General features: G+C 45.9%; 3 protein-coding genes across 4 annotated transcripts; 1 reads left to right on the forward strand and 2 right to left on the reverse strand.

The window, feature by feature from the left end:
* Positions 1-426: 426 nt before the first annotated feature.
* lmod2b (leiomodin 2 (cardiac) b) lies at positions 427-5,028 on the reverse strand. Of its 2 annotated transcripts, XR_003933309.1 has the most exons (7): positions 4,753-5,028; positions 4,082-4,567; positions 3,300-3,560; positions 2,996-3,205; positions 2,456-2,890; positions 1,015-1,572; positions 427-695 (listed from the first exon to the last, which is right to left on the reverse strand). XR_003933309.1 is itself a non-coding variant. In XM_030113463.1 (6 exons), the coding sequence occupies exons 1-6, from the start codon at positions 5,026-5,028 to the stop codon at positions 1,546-1,548; spliced, it is 1,695 nt and encodes a 564-aa protein (XP_029969323.1). In that variant the 3' UTR covers positions 936-1,545. The 2 variants fall into 2 exon arrangements, 1 of the variants encoding a protein (XP_029969323.1); XM_030113463.1 differs by lacking the exon at positions 427-695 and having other exon boundaries at positions 936-1,572.
* Positions 5,029-6,577: 1,549 nt separating this feature from the next.
* On the reverse strand, positions 6,578-10,339 carry asb15b (ankyrin repeat and SOCS box containing 15b). The gene is made up of 13 exons (XM_030113628.1): positions 10,233-10,339; positions 10,047-10,099; positions 9,705-9,836; positions 9,429-9,596; positions 9,238-9,344; positions 9,017-9,155; positions 8,751-8,922; positions 8,214-8,374; positions 7,688-7,832; positions 7,441-7,596; positions 7,186-7,288; positions 6,945-7,098; positions 6,578-6,766 (listed from the first exon to the last, which is right to left on the reverse strand). Exons 1-13 carry the CDS (start codon positions 10,337-10,339, stop codon positions 6,594-6,596), a joined length of 1,770 nt encoding a protein of 589 aa, XP_029969488.1. The 3' UTR covers positions 6,578-6,593.
* Positions 10,340-11,353: 1,014 nt separating this feature from the next.
* LOC115404173 (uncharacterized) lies at positions 11,354-15,148 on the forward strand. The gene is made up of 7 exons (XM_030113399.1): positions 11,354-11,521; positions 12,416-12,523; positions 12,642-12,698; positions 12,774-12,932; positions 13,010-13,169; positions 13,526-13,626; positions 14,404-15,148. Exons 1-7 carry the CDS (start codon positions 11,510-11,512, stop codon positions 14,566-14,568), a joined length of 762 nt encoding a protein of 253 aa, XP_029969259.1. The 5' UTR covers positions 11,354-11,509; the 3' UTR covers positions 14,569-15,148.

The raw sequence follows: 15,148 nt of genomic DNA on the forward strand, positions 1-15,148 counted from the left end.
GAGGGGTAATGTGGCGGCCACCCTGAGTGCATTCACGAGCAGGAAGGAAATGAATCTGACTGAAGGATCCCGCCGCTGAGGGTCTGACGGATATGACAGAGTGCGGTGCTTGACTGGATGAGCTTTTAAACTTAGGACACTTAGCTGAAGGCACGCATTGTGCTTAACTGAGCTGCCGGACAGCCATGGAGCTGACTGCTGCTCAGCCGCTTACCAGACAGAGGAGCCGACCTCAGCCCGATCCTGACCGGCCTCTGATATCACTGCACCCTTCTGTGTAGAGTTTGTAAACTGTATCTCTGAGAATTTGGGATTAAAAGGACTGTAACTTTGTTTTCATTGAGCAAAATGTTGAATGAAAGCATCCATCTTGTTTTTTATTTATTTATTTATTTTTTTATTGTTCTAAGGGTTTGGATCAGATTTCAGTGATAAATGCCTCAAAGTGCTTTACACACACACACATAAATGGAGGCAGCTGCCATGCAGGGCGTCAGTCCATCCACTGGAAGCAGTTTGTGGTTTAGTATCTCGCTTCCGCCCCGAGAGACGGAGCCACAGCCGTCCCGGCACATCTCTATTGATAACGGCCACAATGAAACGTGTCCTTTTCCCCGCTGTTGCCACCACAAGGCCCCCGGACCGCGCGCGTCGTCTCCGAACAGCTGCGCCGGGGATTTAGGAGTCGGGGAACTCTTCCAAGACATATAAACAAATACAGGACCAGGATTAGTATGGCTGATACTAATAGCGCCCATCTCTCAGTCCCTCCAGGCCTCAGCCTTTTGCTTCAGCGCTTGCTTCCAGCTTTCTGTCAGATGTCATGAAGTTTATCAGAAACGTCGGCGTCTATCCCCCCCACCCCCCCACCATCACTCATCATTCATTGTGAATTGTTCAAACAAAATGCACAAACGTCCTGCTGCGACGCACGCTCAACGGGAGTGGGCGTCCTGCGAGCGTCTCCAACTGGGACTATGTATCAGCGGCGCTTGACCGGCGAGGCTGACTCACCGATAAACAAAACAGTGTCTATGCGTCCACACAGCAGCGTGACCCCCGTTCTTTTATCCGGTAACCGGAGGACAAGAAGAAAAACAGCCTGCAGACAGCGATGAGTGGTTTTTACCAACAGCAAATAAAAGGATATATTTAGAAATCAGCACATATAGTTCAACCAACAATGCATCGTATTTACAATTTTACAGAGCTTTTTTTTAAAAAAAAGAAAAAAAAAAAAAGAAAGAAGAATCGGTAAACAAATCAGCCAGCTTATTGGAAATTTTGAACAGCAACACTGTTAAATACTGGGAATAATAAGAAAAAGGACACAGTTAAAATGTAAAGCTATCATTTCCAGTGCAAGTTTCCATGTTTGCTGTATCTGATGAGTAAGGATTCCTGTTTGTCTTCTCGGATCACTCCCGTTTCCATCTTTCGTGTTTTATGTCCTTCATCGCTGTCGGTTGCTCCATCCTCATCACGATGCAGATTCAACCAATGGTATGGATCCTTTTTATTTATTTTTTTTAATTCCTGCAGGTATTATCGTAGATGATGGGGGATTTCCACCTGGAAAGTGACAGTGATTCATAAGTTTTAGTCCCTAACTGCACGCGAAAATGAATGACGTCTGTTTAAACTGTGCTGTGAAGCCCAAATATTGCCTGAATACATTCCCAAATCTCCCCGCTGTTGTTTCCAGATTGCCGTCGCCCCGCTGGCTGCTCAAGCTGGGGGTGCGTTGTTATTGTTGTCGGTTGCGTGCTGCGGTTAACGCGTTATATCTGTGTTTGTCAAAGCTGCAGTGAACACTTTCTATTAATACCTGCACTAAGTGGCAGGAATTTCACAGCTGAAGTAGGAGACCCCGCTATCTGAGGGCAGAGCTGATTTTCCACTCAAACAATGTAATGGACCACGCTAAAGCTGCAGGCGGGGTAAAAACCAATCTGTCTTTTCAGAGACAAATAAGCACTGAAGCCCAGGTTCAGATGTGTTTAATTTCCTCTGAAGTGGCACTCTGTTTGGTTGTCTTGTTAATTTTCCAGATCTGTAAGCACATCTGACATTTTTATGGCTCTGTTTTGGATTTTTTCGACATCCCTGCCTGGCTGTAAAAGCACAGCGACCGTACCGCCGTGCTGGCTGGAGACTGGTCCAGAGGCAGAACAGAGATGACTCAGACAGCTCTGACTCTGCGTCACCCTCATCGAAATTAAACTTCCTGCTTGTGCGAGTGGAAACAGTGCTTTACTCATGCCCCTGTGTTTCTGTCCTGTCTCTTTCGCAAGTTTTCTGACTCAAAGCTTTGTTTCAGAAGAGGACACTTTCATTTTGGCCACTTTTGGCAGACTCCAAGTTCAGCCTAAATCTGTTAGAGGATAAAAACACTAATATGACTCATAATGATGCTACAAAAAGAAAATTAAAGACTCATCGAAGCTTGGTTTACCCGTCTCAGGCTGCGGATGCTGCTGTTGCGGATCGACTCCATCAGCTGATCGTGAGCCGACCTCATGGGCGTGGACGGCCTGCTGCCCTCCTCCCCTCTCTTGTCCACCCCCACGGGCCTGAGGGCATTCTTCAGCTCCTTCAGGATGCTGCTCGTCTCATCTTTCCCTGCATTCTTGTCCTTCCCCTTCTTCCCCTTCTTGCCCTTTGTCTTTGTTGTCTTTTTGCTCCCCGCCTCGTGCGCCTTGATGACCTCCGCTATCATCCTGGTGGGCCGCTTCTTCTCCTGCTGCTGGGGAGGCGGCGGCGGAGGGGGAGGGGGAGGAGGGGGAGGGGGCGGCGGGGGCGCAGGGGGAGTCTGTTTTTTAGGCAGCTTGGGCGATGACCAAGGTGAGGCTCTGGGTGAGTTATATGGTGATGAAGAAGGGGTTCCTCTCTGCATACAGAAGATGGGGAACAATAAATAAATAGATTTAGGCAGAATTTCATTTTGAGGAGGTATCTCAAAACATTTGTCATCAACCCAAGCAAAGCTACAGACCAGCGCTGTGGTTCGAGGGTTGACGACTCCGTCTTGTTGGCCCTGCTGCTGCTGCTGCCGCTGCTCCTGCAGCCGCTTCTGCCGCTGGCGGTCCTGGTTCCTGGTGAGGATCCCCGTCATGCTCATCCTGGGACCGGGGAGGTTGAACTGGTAGCCCAGCTTTATTAAAGTGTAGTTCTCCCTCAAAATCTTCACCATCTCCATTTCGACCTGTTGACAGTTCATTGCAGATGACGAGTTTGCTGTCAGAACGCCACAGACGACTGCGAGCGAAGACAACAAGAACGTGGAGAAAGGAACCGACCTGTCCTCCACACATGTGTCGCTGGTTGTGGAACCGAAGTTCGGTCAGCGTGCTGTTTCCTGGAAGCGCCTGGACCATTGCCATCACGCCTTTCCCACTCACATAGTTGGACTCTATATTGAGGCTGACGATGGAGGAGTTCTGCCTCAGCATCTTGGCGATGGCTACGGCCACGTGGTCGTCGGCCTTCGTGTTTGCGAGGGTGAAGACCTTAACGTGTGTGTTGGACCTCAGAGCCTCAGCAAACTGGATGAGAGTTTCCTTTGAAGCAAACGAAATATTATTTCTCCAGAGGATCGAACAAAATTCTTAGCTAAGGAGATTTCAATCCCAGAACAATCCATTCAAAAGTTCGTCTAAAGGTCAGCATCCCTGAAGAGATTTTACACTTCTCTTAGATCAGTGTTTACCATGTTGACACAAGAGCTCACACCCAAGTTGTTACTCCATCGTATGCTAAAATTAGCCACGTCTGTCACTGAGTAAGCCACAAAATGTCTCAAATAGAAAGCAGCCCCCTCAACATATAAATCCTTAAGCTAAGCTAAAAGAGGACGCCTTGTTTTTGTCCAGCGTTCAGTTATCAGAATTGCTGGACCGCAGTCGCTCTTTGTTGCATAACCATGATACGTGGGTCTAAAAATAAGCTGGTATACAGTCAAAGAGAAGAACACTATAGACTTTTGTATCCGCTGCTGTTGATCTGTTCCTGGGCATTTTGCGAGAGATGTTTGTGAAGCGAGCGGGATTCTGACTGGTGAAGAACCTTGTGTGGTTTGTACCTGTGAGATGTCGTCGATGTTGTTCAGATTAACCTCTGTGAGTTCGGGGTCATTGCTCAGAGCGCGCTGCAGAACATCATCGACCACGGTTGGGTTTCCGCATGAGTCAGCAGGTGGAGGGGGAGGAGTCAGCCTCATAGGCTCCACCCTCTGGGGCTTGAGCAGCATCGGACTGCTGGCCTGTGAAGCCCGCTGCCCTGAAAACTTCAACGGTTCAGGTTCTGCTTTCGTGACTTGCTCTTCCTCCTCCTCCTCCTCCTCCTCCTCCTCTTCTTCCTCTTCTTCCTCCTCTTCCTCTTCATCCTCTTCTGTCACAGGCTCTGACTCTTCCTCGCTCTCCTCTTCCTCTTCTTTGTCCTCGTCCTCCTTCTCCTGTTCCTCGCTCCGTGTATCATACCTTTTCTGCTGTTTTTCGTTTTCATCGTCCTTTTCATCCTCCCCTTCACTGTTTCCTTCTGTACTGCTCTCCTCATCTGCTTCTTCTTCCTGCGTTTAAGTAGAGTAATTCAAAGTTTAAAGCACCTTTTCTTTTCAATCTATCAAATGTGAAAATTGAAATGCAGAATGACTATAGCGAAAAGAAAGCTTATTTGGTTTTATTTCATTGGGTTTTTTTCACATTGTACCCTATCGTCGACAGTAAAAAAAAAATGTATTTAGTTCTTACTGACCAGTCCGGAGCTTCTTCCGCCCATCTCATCCTCCAGCAGTCTACGAGTTTCATTTTCCCAGTACTTCATGAGGGACTCTCTGCTGAAGGTTCCCGTCGGTGTTTTATCTGTTTGGTCTCTCTGTCTGAGTCCGATTGGCACATTGTCGTCAGGATCGATGTCCACCAGCTCTTTTTCCAACTCGGCCAGCTCCTCGGGCGTGAGGGAAGCCAGAAGCTCGTCCTCATCGATATCCTCATACTTACTCAGCTCTCTGCGATACCCGAAACAACTCATGGTCAAAGGTTGATGAACGCAGACCGGTCAGAGCTTAAATATACAAAATGATCAGTTTTTGATTCGTAAATGACTTAAAGGCAGTCCGCAAATGAAGAAGACTGAAGATAAAGACTCCAACGAAAAAAACTGTCCATCAAGAGGCTGCTGGTTGTCCAATGGCAGAAGGCGGTCATTGGAAATTCTGGGTTCAGATGAAAAAATATTGAGAAACTCTTAGACTGATGAGCGTCCAGACCGGTCTGAACTGGATCCGTCCTGGCTTCCCAAGTTTATGTGAGGGAGCTGAGATGTGTGTGCGTCCCTGTCCTCTCCTCTCTAATCTCCACAGCTGCTGTGAAGGCCTTAAGAGAGGGATCAGAGGGGAACGTACCAACGTGTAGACCCCATGATGCAGCGTCTTTTTTTGGGAGGCCCCGCTCTGAGCAGCAGAGCTACAAAAAGCCTGTGAGCTCAGAGACCGTGTGTTCTGTCAGCGGCTCAGTCTGTCACCGCGACTTGAGTGCCTTTGTTCAGGGCTAAAAAAGACGGACCGGACCCAAGAGCCACACAGAACAAGACAAACAAAGAAAACGTATCATCATCAGCAAAAGAGTATCCTTCTCCTTCATAAATTTGCAAGTATAAATATAATGTCAATCTAGAAATGATTTAGCTCTGCATATAATGAATCATTTTTGTGGATTCCGGTGACTCCATAACATTTTATCCCAGTTTGGTGGTTTGAGTGAAACTTCTCAACAATTTCTGGACAGTGTACAATAAAACCCAATATGAGTGACGACCACATGCTACAACATTAGACGATCGGTGTAAAATTATACATGACATTTACGTCATGGAAAGACTGACGTTTTCTATAAAGATAGAGAAATATCTTAGATGGTTGACAAAATAGGTTGTGTACCTTGGTCCACGGAGACCAGACTTTTTTATTTACCCTTTTAAAGAATAATGATTCTTGGATTACCAAATAGAGAGTGTTGTGACAGTATGAGTACATACGAATGACAGCTTTTTTGTTTTTTGGCTCAGATGTTTCCCTTGTTTAAAATGTAATTGAAAATAAAAGGAAGAACAGTAGCTGAAATATGAATATTACTGAAGCATGTCTTGGACTACTGGGTGATATTATACATGGTATATATGTCTATGTGTATCTAGATATGTGTAATATTTGAATGAATTGAATCTGATATGAATATTGGATGTGTGATCTATCTGAAAAAAGAAAATTGGAACAAATAATATTAACATTTAGTAGCCATTTGGTAGTTTCCTGATTTTTATGACTCAGAGTGGTATTGAAGAAGAGACACTGTATGTTGTTTTGTAAATTTTCAACCATTTTTCCATTTGATTAGTGACTGACAGAGAGACATCGTTCACACCACCTTTTATTATAAAACAATATATTCCAACACATTCATATTATAAGTGAATTATAACAAAATTGCTTGAATGTTTTCTTATTGAATGTACAGTTTCCACTAGAATCAATTGAAAACATCGATCACAGGTGTTCTGTTACTGTGTTTCATGAGGATTGTTTCTGTCACGGGTAGCTATGGACATGATGAAAGTTTGGCGTACAGGTCGTACTCTCTGTAGCTCAGGTAGTTGGTGAGTCTGGGGGGAAAAGGAGCAGCAGCCATGGCTTCGGGGTCGTTCAGGATCCTGAGGCTCATCTGACCTCTGATCACCAGCCGGCACAGGTGCTGCAGAGAGCGAGGCTGGCCTGAGGACGCACAGGAACACATAAACTTAATTTTCTTAAACTCACATTGAAATCTGAAGCTATATGTTATTTTTATCTCTAGTCGGTCTCCAGCCTCTCGGCCAGCTGGGATATACACCGATCACATATGGAAGGTTAACGTCTGTCTGCTCATCCAGAGGAAGTTGGCAGTCTTAACTCAGTATGTCAGAAATGTCACCCCACTCCGGTCTCCTCTCCAGAATGCGTCTGAGGTTGGAACAGATGCTGACGTGGTTGACATAGTCCAGGAGCATCCTCACCACGCTGCCCACCACATGTGTCAGCCACGACACGGACACAAACTCACAGAACTAAGAGAGAAGACAGAAAAAGTTTTTTACTGCCCGAGTCCTGCTTTCGGCTTCACATATCAGGGGAACGATTCTGCGATCTCTCACTGAAATGACATCCGGTTGAGCGTAAATCTGGTAAGCCTGGTTGTGGAGGTCAGTCCAGGTACTGTCCAGATCTTCACTTTCACTATGGCAGCACTGAAAACACCTACTGGACACATAGAGACAGGTATGAAGATTAATATGTCAGGAATATGCTTCACCTGGCTAAATAGCATCTATTGGAAAACATCAAATGGATGAAACCAACATTGACTGGCGGTTCTCTAAGGGTGTGTTGTTCGCAGTAGCTATACGTGCTTGTGAGCGTGATATCCGCTGTTGAGCAGCAGTCGCAGCATGACTTGGTCTCTGAGGCAGTACTGCAGCGCCGTGGGGAACACCGTGTCGCTGATCACTCTGAAGTAACAGTTCACCTCTGCTCCGTAGGACAGCAGCAGCCTCACCAGCTCATACCTGCACGTGGACGGAGAGGTCGAAGGTTACCCTGCCGCTGCCACGCACGCTGTGAATCAGAAAGTGCAGGAGGGTAGACGGACGCCCCCACCTCTCAGCACGTACGGCCACCAGAATGCATCGCAGCGGGTCCAGATCAGGCTTCGCTCCCGCTGCGAGCAAAGTCTCCGAACAGGTCACATCACCGTTCGAAACAGCGAAGAACAGAGGGCTCTTCCTCATGTCCCCGTAGTTCTCTGTTGCAAGATTTTACAGCTAAGTTCAGTTTGAAATGAGTGAGTTTTTGAATGTTTGTTCTTTTATCCTATTGAGGATTATTTTTTTTTCTCACATTATGGAAATGAGCTCACAGAAATCCAACATTTAGCCGTCCCGATGAGACTGTATCATCATACTGAAGTCAAATGTATTCACCGACCCCGCACAAACACTTCAGACGCATATTTGTTTACAGTTGTTTTTGTGTCTGAGCGTGCATGCAGCACTTGTGAATTATTCATTCTCATTCGGACCAGAAGAAAGAAGTCAGTGTGCAACTGCGTGCGTACTGCCAACAGAAACACACCGATGCCCGAAGTGCTTCGGCTGCGGATCTGGACATGCGAATACACTCGTACCGGAGACGTGCGTCCCGAGCAGCGCGTTGACATCAAAGCCTCTCTGGATGAGGAGCCGCAGACAGTCGACCTGTCCCCCGTCCGCCGCCGAGTGGACGGGGTTCTGACCCGAGAGGCGGATGGCTCTCTTGGTGGTGATGGGGATGAGAGTCCTCAGCGCGCTGAGAGGGAGAGGAGCGCGGCGGGAAATCAACAGGAAGAGAGGGGGGCAACAGAAGCCGGGTGAAAACACAAAACAGAGCAGGGAGAAAAATGTTCATTAGAGTGTGTTTTGAGCTACAGTGTCATTTAGTGACAGAACTGAAAAACAGTGACAGACAAAAGGCTCTTTGTTGAGATGACTGCAGAGAGAAACACTGCAGAGCTCAGAGAGAGAGAGAGAGGGGGGAGAGGGAGACATGTTTAACCCGACGGTTTGTTCAATTTAGCTGGAGAGCAGGAGGAAAGGAATTTTAATTTGTCTGAGAAGTATGTTTTATTTCAAGAACTTATTTATCGGTTGAAACTGAGATGCGCTGAGCACGAAGGCTCGCTCACAGGATGTGTCCCTCGTACGCGGCCCGGTGGATGGGCAGCTGGTAGGCGTAGCTGGCCACGTTTGGATTGGCTCCATGCTGCAGGAGCAGCATGATGCAGTCCAGGTTTCCAGACCCCGACGCGTCATACAAGACTGTGTCTCCATTACTGGCCTGGGCGTTCACATCACCACCTAGTGGAGCGCAGAGGAAATACAACCGCACCTGCAGGTTGCCACATCATGCAGCAAATAGACGGAAGCCGTGAGATTTATTTCGGTCTTTTACCGTGTTGTATGAGTATGTCCAAAGCGTCCGTTTTTCCGTATTCGGCCGCGACCCCCAGGGGCGTGACCCCGTGACCATCTCGGGCCGTGACTTTGGCTCCATGTCGGAGCAGCAGCATGAGAATGGCCGGACAGCCCACCTGAGGGAAAACACAAGGAGCAAGTGAACACTGAAGCAGACACTTCCGGTCTTAATGTCGAATCTTACTGACTGTCAGTCACCTTCGCAGCTTCGTGAGTGGCCGTCCACTTAGTGAGACACACCTGCTCCACGAAGGCCCCGCCCATGATGAGGGATAACGCCATGTCATAGGAGCTCTGTCTCACCGCTGCAGAGGTGGAGAAGATACAAGACGAGGTGAAACTCTGCTCTAGTTGACAAAGTGATGTGTCAGCAGGCTGCGTCGTGCTACCGAGGAGCAGAGGGGACTCGTTCCTGCTGTTGGTGTTGTGCGGCGAGGCTCCGTGTTGCAGCAGCAGCCCGACGTTCTCCACCCGGGCGGCCTCCACCGCCAGGATCAGAGCCGTGTCCCCGTCCTGCGTCTGCTCCTCCAGCGTCAGATCTGTGGACGCCGTCACCGCTACAACGTCAGAGAGAAAGTTGCAGGGTTCAACACGAAGCTGTTGTGATTTTAAGTCACTTTGAACTGGATGTTTTTCTTTTTTGTTATCAGACTCCAGCGTCTCACCCTGCAGCACCACACGCAGGACCTCTGGCTGTGGCTGTACGGCCGCGGCGTGCAGAGGCATCCAGCCCCTGCTGTCACTCTCTGTCAACGCTGACACGCAACCTGACAGCTCCCGCAGCGCTTCCACATCACCTGTAGAGGTGTGACCGAGATACACAGAGGGAGCCGTGTGCAATATTCATGAACGGCTGTGAGCTCATGCACGTCTGCGTATAAGAAAACAGCCAACAATTAGCCTACAACTACAACTGCTTCCACAGTTCCCCATGCAAAATTGCTCAATATTGCAAGTGACCTTTCGCCTTCACACCACATGCAAAACATCATGCATGAGAGTTTTACCTTGATAAATGGCTGACATTAGCCTCATAAAGTCTTCACTGTTTGACTCTTTCCTGACGGACATAGAGAGGTTTTCATGGAAGAGCTCCATTGTGGCGGTTTTAGTTCAGTTTCCTTCCAGCTGATTCATTCATGATTTCCTGTGTTCCTCTAACTCACAGTGACTTTGACATCAACATTTCATACCTGTTTGATTGGAGTAAACATGGCAGCTTGTAGGCATCCTGAAAGCTCTCCCGGATGGCGAACTCCATCAATTCTTCATTTATGCCCTCCTGGTCAAGGTCATCCATTCCTGCATGCAGGGAGAGAGAGAGAGCGTGTTGCTGTTGGTAAACAAAAATCTATTCGAAAAACAAGTGGTGAAGTGACATTCGGTCATGCCAAAGCCACTTGTTTGTAGCCGGTGTGTTCACGCCGCGAGCATGCAGGAGTCTGCAGACAGGGTGTCAGCGCTCATGCCGAAAATAGGATCCTACATGAGTTCATTAGAGTAAACTCTAATGATCTAAGGACGAGCCACAGAAATATTGTTAGTCGCATTAGTCTGCCTCACCTGTTGATCTGAATGAGTCCCTTTGAGCTCTGCCTACTGTGTGTGTGTTTTCGTTTTGCGGGGTTCGAAGCAGTCTGGGTTATATTTAGATGTGACCTGCTTTAGATGACCTGGGTCAGCTCAGAGTGTGTCTCACACATTTTCTCTGCAGTTAGCAGACTGCTCCTTCCATGCCTGCTGCACTCTTCATTTCATCTTGTCATTATTGACATATATATAGGATTTAAAGTGAACATATTTCTGTTGTTATTGTGCTGTTAAGTGAAAATTGAATCTGCATTTCCACTTTATCATTCATCTCTTTCCTGTATATTCAGTTTATCCTTAGTGACTGATATTGATTCAGTAATGGAGATCAATTATAGATAATGGGTCCACTTTATCAGCATGTATCATCAATAGATTAAGCAACTAACCGCTGCTGCAAGTCTGCAGTCAAACAGAATCATGAAATAAAATGTGAAAATGCATTTATTAACCAACTGTGATCCTTTTAAATAAAACAGCATGACTGAATATGCAGCAAAAATATATAACAATCCTCATTTTTACTTTCCAAACAACAGCTTGGGGAATAACCTTGACATATCCCGGGCGAAACATCCCCGCAAGAGAACAAGCACCCACTTTCTCCTGACGAGCAAATTGATACGTGGGAGTTTATGGAAGTCTCAGACAGCGTCAGTGTGTGACATAATGACTCAGCCTGTAGGCGGCCTCTCCACCACGTCAAAAGACTTCAGCAGTTTGAAGTGAAAGCAGACTGCCGGCCCATCCTCAAGTTTCACTACACGCTGTGGACACTACACACTCATGTACAAACCCACACAGAGATGAGCTCTGTCTCTGGGCTGACAACACTGAATTTCATGCACTGGATTTGAGAAACCTTGGATTTCTGCTCCATATGAGGAAGAAAGTAAGTAGGATTTCTTGCGTATGTATTTAATCTGCATGTGTAGGATATGTTTCCTGTAGTAGAATTCCCATGTGCTTAGTGATAGTGTGTTATAGTTTTATTGATGTGCTGTAGAATTTCTGTTAAAAAAAAATAATAATCAAAACAGATCATAAATGAAATGCAGATTATTTCATTCTGATATTCTCAGAGAAAAGTTCAAGTCTGTTGAATAGACTGTGTAAAAAATAAGGAGTCTACTTTCCTTTAGAGCTGGATTAAGAGATCTACAGATATTGTATTTACTATTTCTGATGCATTCTTCAGAAAGAGCATGAATGATACTGAAAACAGTAAGCAACAATCCTTTTTTTAACTTATTAGTTAATAGATGTAGTTGCCTGGTGTCTAAAACATCAACATAATGCAAATTAAAAACTGCAAACAGGAGGTTCCAAGAAGCTTTTCTGTTTGCTCAAATAGTCAAAATGTGGTTTTCTAAGTTTTGTGAGGATGCGATCATCGAGCGACTGGCTGCAGCTTCAGCTCAGTGGAGACAAAACATGATATTCAGCCTTTTATTTAGCAGCCTTTATGTGAGGAACCCTCAACCTTACCACAGGGGAGGGGGGCGGGGGGGATTCTGCTGCCCTTCACAAAAAACAGCCACAGTCCCTCTAGGAAAGCCTTTGTGGGTATGAGTACTGTGCAGCTTCCTGCCATGAGCTTATAAACGAATTCATCTAAATCACATTTATGTTGACTTAACCAGGAAACCACTCTCAGGGAAAAAAAAAAAAAAAAGAAAAGAAAAAAAGGCAGCTGTAGTAACTTCATTGTCACTATTCGATCAGATCGCTTAAGATCGGATGCGATGTGCGGATGCTGTCTGATGCTCTGCTGTTGTGTCTTCAGATCTTGAAAGCACCTTGTCTCCTCTTGAGTCTGGTAACAAGTCTGAATCTCTGCTCGGGAAAATTTGGAGCACCGATAACTGATGATGTGACAAAGCTGACAATACTGGTGAGATTCATGCAGGCTGGGCGGACGCCACATTTACAGCATAATTTCATATTATTGCCTGAATTTATGTCCTCTAGGATATTAAATCTTTCTGTGTCTGTTATTCGGTCCACTTCAGAAGCAGAATATCCCTTCTGATTATGAGATTCCTATCAGCTACATTCCTAAAGAAGTGGTACGTATGAAGCAATGTGTAGAAACGATGAAGATGTTTCATTTCTTATGAGGCTGCCTGTTTTTGCATCCTCAGGGGGGCTCGTGCTGGGTGGTGTTGAACATCTATCCTTTGGAGCAAAGCCTTCGGAATCTGGCCAACATGTTTGGCGCCATCTCCTCCAACAAAGAAAACATCATCGTCTTCATTGCCATGGTCAAGAGTTTACGCTTCACTTTTGACCACGAGGAGCTGGTGAGCGATCGGCCATAAGGTCAGGTCATGTGTGTTATGGAGTATTTTACATTGATTTGCACCTTTTGACCCTCCAGGAAACAGCGATGCAAGTTTTCCAGTGTCACTATCAAGAAGGAAGCCTGCTGTCCGGCCTGTACTTCGACTACATCAAAGACATCTTACACACTGCAACTCAAGGAACATCCGGCTTCTCGTGCAAGCCACCGCCATGCCTTAATTCTCAACATACACCAGGTACGTCTTTAATGTCCTTTTAAAAAGAAAATCTCTTAAAAACTAAAGCTACTTTGATCGATGCCAAATATTGAGTTAAGGTAAAGGAAAAGGCTGTGGACAGGAATCCGATATGTAATATACACATAATTAAAGTAACGACACAATCAAATGCATTTAAAGCCAGTTTTTTATTTTATAAGTGTTATGCCACTTGATATCATAAAAGGGAGTAGAAGTGAGAGGTATTGATTGGGGTAACTGATCTGTGCCTGCAGACGAGCGCAAAGGCGATAAAGGGGGAAGGGCTTCCTCGATATCGCGTTTCTCAAGTGTAACTGTTGTCAGTAACGCTTTCGATCACTTCCTCCTTGCAGGGGGTCAAGAAGACAATCGCAGATTCAGCTGGTCGAAGAGAGCTCCCTTGCTTTTGGCGCTCATCCCCTTCACAGCTTGTGTTGTTCTCATAGTGTGTCTTGTAAGTATGCAAGCTGTTAATTTTTTTGTTCCTCATACTCCAGAGATTATGAAAAACTTACCCAGACCAATTCCCTTTTAGCATTATTTATTCATAAAATAAAGCCATTGTCAGATTGGGCATTTAATTTGATGATTTAGATACGCAAAAGCCCAACAAATTCCAGAATTCGCCACAAATAACTGATTCCTGCAGTCATCAGTTCTGTTGCATTTAGGAGCTACACAGCTGTGGGGAGTTTTCGAGCTCATTTAAAAGCTGCTTTTTGCCTGCCTGTCATGAGAACATAACGCCAACATTATTAGATTACAAGCAATTATTAAAAACACTTTTATATACTGATACCACAAATAATTGATTGACCTCTTTGCAACAATGAAAAATGTTAATAGTAACAATATAATGCCCTCTGTACACCATGAACTGCTTTTTACGATATCCGACATGCGAAGTGCCCCCTCCCCAAAAAGAATCTTGGCGCTAAATCTCCCTCAACTGCTTTGACTCCTGTTCCTGTCGATCTCTGTGTCTCTGTGGTTCGGTCGAATAAAGCCTGCTTGGTAATGCACCCTCATCTCAACGACCACTTCCAGGAAGACCATTCTTGTAAACTCAACAACAACTCATCAAATATTTAGCGGTACTTTAAAGCTATGTTAATGTGAAGAAGAGTTAATATCGGTCATTCTGCGTTTCGGATCAAAAGCACGGCGGGGAAACAGCGCATCTGCTTCTCTAATTTTGTTTTTTTCTTTTTCTTCATTTCTTTATTTTTAGGTCAACTCTAGAAGGCGTTTACCAGTGTGCAACACTGAAAATAGCCAAATGGCGACTACTGACATGATCCCAACTGTGTCTGTCTCCATCCCACTTCAAACACTCGCCCACGCCGCTGACACTCAGCCAGCGGGGGAGGAGATCGCCCAACATGAAAGTGGATGAAGCATGATTAATGAAGAAGGAGAAATTGGACAGCAGTGTAACGACTCACTCTCCAGGTTGCTCTGCCGTTGGCAGCAGCCTGCTGGATGCAAGAGTGTGGTCTGACACTCTTCTTGTGAGTGCGCAGACCACTGCTACTGTATGAGAGTATACTCACCTGCTGTGCGAAGGCAGGAGCTTTACCAAATTCCCCAGGCACTCCTTTGGAACTCTCCGTGCACAAGTTGGTTATCCGACACGGTGGCTGGTGAAATACGCGCATCTCTGTCTCTTGGCTTCTTGGCTGCTGTTGAGCAGTGTTTGGCTGGGCTGTTTTGAAAAGACAGAGTCCAAGTTTTTCAATGTCACGGTGTCTGTTCAGGGTGTTGTTTTGCTTCGGTCTGAAGCTGCAATCGCAAATATCACTGGAGCCACCAATGAAAATGATATTCCAGCTTGTGAAGGACTTTTTTTTTATTATTATTCTTATTATTATCATTTGGAATTGGAACTGCAGCCAGCAGCTTGTTGGCTGCGTCCCCGTGTTTATAGAAACTGCCCTTTCGCTGCTGTATAGAGTCACACAACTTTCAGGATACGC

The sequence above is a fragment of the Salarias fasciatus genome, chromosome 17 (genome assembly GCF_902148845.1).
Source record: "Salarias fasciatus chromosome 17, fSalaFa1.1, whole genome shotgun sequence".
In the NCBI taxonomy this organism is placed as follows: domain Eukaryota; kingdom Metazoa; phylum Chordata; class Actinopteri; order Blenniiformes; family Blenniidae; genus Salarias; species Salarias fasciatus.

Coding starts and splice junctions, on each gene's coding strand:
- lmod2b (XM_030113463.1), bottom strand. CDS start 5,028: ATGAGTTGTTTCGGGTATCGCAGAGAGCTGAGTAAGTATGAGGATATC. Junction 3,561..4,081: donor ACATCGACGACATCTCACAG/GTACAAACCACA, acceptor TTTGCTTCAAAG/GAAACTCTCATCCAGTTTGC. Junction 2,891..2,995: donor ACCCTCGAACCACAGCGCTG/GTCTGTAGCTTT, acceptor TTCTGTATGCAG/AGAGGAACCCCTTCTTCATC.
- asb15b (XM_030113628.1), bottom strand. CDS start 10,339: ATGGATGACCTTGACCAGGAGGGCATAAATGAAGAATTGATGGAGTTC. Junction 10,100..10,232: donor TGTTTACTCCAATCAAACAG/GTATGAAATGTT, acceptor TATGTCCGTCAG/GAAAGAGTCAAACAGTGAAG. Junction 9,345..9,428: donor CGAGTCCCCTCTGCTCCTCG/GTAGCACGACGC, acceptor CCACCTCTGCAG/CGGTGAGACAGAGCTCCTAT.
- LOC115404173 (XM_030113399.1), top strand. Junction 12,524..12,641: donor TGACAAAGCTGACAATACTG/GTGAGATTCATG, acceptor GGTCCACTTCAG/AAGCAGAATATCCCTTCTGA. Junction 13,627..14,403: donor TTGTTCTCATAGTGTGTCTT/GTAAGTATGCAA, acceptor CTTTATTTTTAG/GTCAACTCTAGAAGGCGTTT.